This window comes from Eimeria mitis, genomic scaffold (genome assembly GCF_000499745.2).
Source record: "Eimeria mitis Houghton genomic scaffold, Emh_scaff1151, whole genome shotgun sequence".
NCBI classification, from domain to species: domain Eukaryota; phylum Apicomplexa; class Conoidasida; order Eucoccidiorida; family Eimeriidae; genus Eimeria; species Eimeria mitis.
In genome coordinates, this window is record NW_013567872.1 from 11036 (window position 1) to 13232 (window position 2197).

The following is a 2197-nucleotide window of genomic DNA, read 5'->3' on the forward strand; positions in this document are numbered from 1 at the left end:
TTTGGGGGGTCAAATGGCTAGGCTAAAGGTCCACTGAAACTGCGGCTACGAGCACTAGCAGCAGCAGCAGCAGCAGCAGCAACAGCCGCAGCAGCAGCTGCAGCAGCAACCGCAGCAGCAGCCGCAGCAGCACCCATGCTGCGAAGTATCTCTACAGCCTCAGCCTTCAGGCGCAGGGCTCTGCCCCCGCGTCGACCCCACTTGCTGCAGCAGCAACATGCAGGTGCAAGGGAAGCGGCAGCAGCAGCCACAGCAGCTGCATCAGCAGCAGCACCTGCAGCAGCTTGTTGGTCTTATGCTGCTGCAGCAGAGGGTGTTAGCTGCAGGGGGAGATGGGCCCCTAGAGAAAATACTGGCTCCATGTGCTGCTGCAGCCGCTGCTGTCGCTGCTTGAGCTGCAGCAGCTGTAGCACCAGCAGCAGCAGCAGCAGCAGCAGCAGCAGCAACTTCAGGGGGGCAAGGAGGAGCATCAGCACTCTCTTTAAGCAGGTAGGGGATGATGCATGTCTTTAGTTGCTGCTGCTGCTGCTGCTGTTGCCTGGGTAGCTGCTGCTGCAGCCTGACGTGAAGCCTTGCTCGTTCATATTGCTGCTGCGGGTACTGTGCTGCTGCTGCTGCTTCTGCTGCTGCTGCTGCTGCTGCTGCTGCAGCATTCTGGCGAGGGTCTTCCAGCCATTCAAGCCGATGGAGTCTCAACCAACGCGGTGTATCTGCAGCAGATGCAGCAGTAAGCAGCAGCTTCGTGCTGCAGCTGTTGCTGTTGCTGCTGCATCAGTTGCTGCTGTAATTTGTGTTGCTGGTGCTGCAGTGGTTGCTTGGTAGAGCTGCTGTTGCTTCTGCTAGTGCTGCTCATGTTGCTGCTGCTGCTGCTCTTGCTGCTGCTGCTGCTGCTCTTTTTGCTGCTGCTGCTGCAGGTCTATAGCTAGCCAAATCCTCGAGGCATGCGATTACTATGGCATCCCCGTGCAGCAGGGAGTGCAGGAGCAGCAGCAGCAGCAGCAGCAGCAGCAGCAGCAGCAAGAGGAGGAGAAGCAGCAGCAGGAGTATAGTGCAGGGCTTCGCGTTAGTTTGTTGCTGCCCCCGTCCCCCTTGTCTTTTGCTGCAGTTGCTGCTGTTGCTGCAGTAGGGGGCGTGGCGGTGCCTCTGCCGTTTGCTGATGCTGCTGTTGCTGCAGATACAGCAGCAGCTGCAGCAGCAGCAGCAGGAGGCGTAGCTGCAGCAAGTGCAGCAGTAGTGATGCCGCTGGCAGCAGCAGTCGAGGATGCGGGGGGAGAAGTATTTATTACAAAGACAAATGCATGCAGCAGCAGCACGATCTCCAGCAGCAAATCCTTGCGGCTGCTGCAGCAGCAGCTGGCTCAGTCGAGGCCACAGCTGCTGCTAGTACACCCGGCGCTTGCTGCTGCTGCTGCTGCTCTGTGTGAGCAGCTGGGGATTCATGTTTGTATCTGCGGGGCGAGGACTCCAGTAGCAACCGACATATGCATTGCCCAGCAGCAGCAGCAGCAGCAGCAGCAGCAAGCGACAGCCGCAGCAGCAGCAGCAGCAGCAGCAGCAGCAGCAGCAGCGCGACTCTTTGTGAGACAAGCGCCTCTATACACACGCAGGCTGGCAATACAAACAAAGTGGGTCCCTCTAAGGACAGCGGAGGGGGGCCCCCTGGGGCCCCCTCGAGAGGTGAAGGAGGCGCTTGCTGCTGCTGAGAGCAGCAGCAGCAGCAGCAGCAGCAGCAGCACTAGCAGCAATACAAGCTGCAGCAGCCTGCTGGCTTGCGACGCGTGGGGGTTGCTGCTGGAGGCCAGCCGCTGCTGGGGGCAGCCGCGGAGTGTGCTGCTGCCTGCAGCAGCAGTGCAGCAGCAGCTGCAGCGCAGCAGAGAGCAGCTGCTGCAGCACGTATTGCCAGGGCACGAGGCCGTTGTAGCTGCTGCTGCTGCTGCTCTTGTTAAGCCAAAGCTGCTGCTGGCAGCGGTGCTGCCACTGCTGCAGCAGCAAGCCAGCGTCCTGCTGCTGACGAGGCAGCAGAGACCGCCGCTGCCTCTACCTGCACAGGTGGCGCTGCAGCAGCAACCTGCTGATGCTGCAGCAGAAGCACGTGCTGCTGAGACACCGCAGGCGCGAGCTGCTGCGGTTTGGCAACTGCTTCTGCAGCAGCGGAAGCAGCAGCAGCAGCAGCAGCAGCAGCAGCAGCAGCAGCAGC

General features: G+C 60.7%; 1 protein-coding gene across 1 annotated transcript; it reads left to right on the forward strand.

The window, feature by feature from the left end:
• Positions 1-684: 684 nt before the first annotated feature.
• On the forward strand, positions 685-1921 carry EMH_0030600 (uncharacterized protein; the record flags this gene model as incomplete). Its single annotated transcript, XM_013494431.1, has 3 exons — positions 685-704; positions 915-1677; positions 1844-1921. The coding sequence occupies 3 exons, from the start codon at positions 685-687 to the stop codon at positions 1919-1921; spliced, it is 861 nt and encodes a 286-aa protein (XP_013349885.1).
• Positions 1922-2197: the final 276 nt, after the last annotated feature.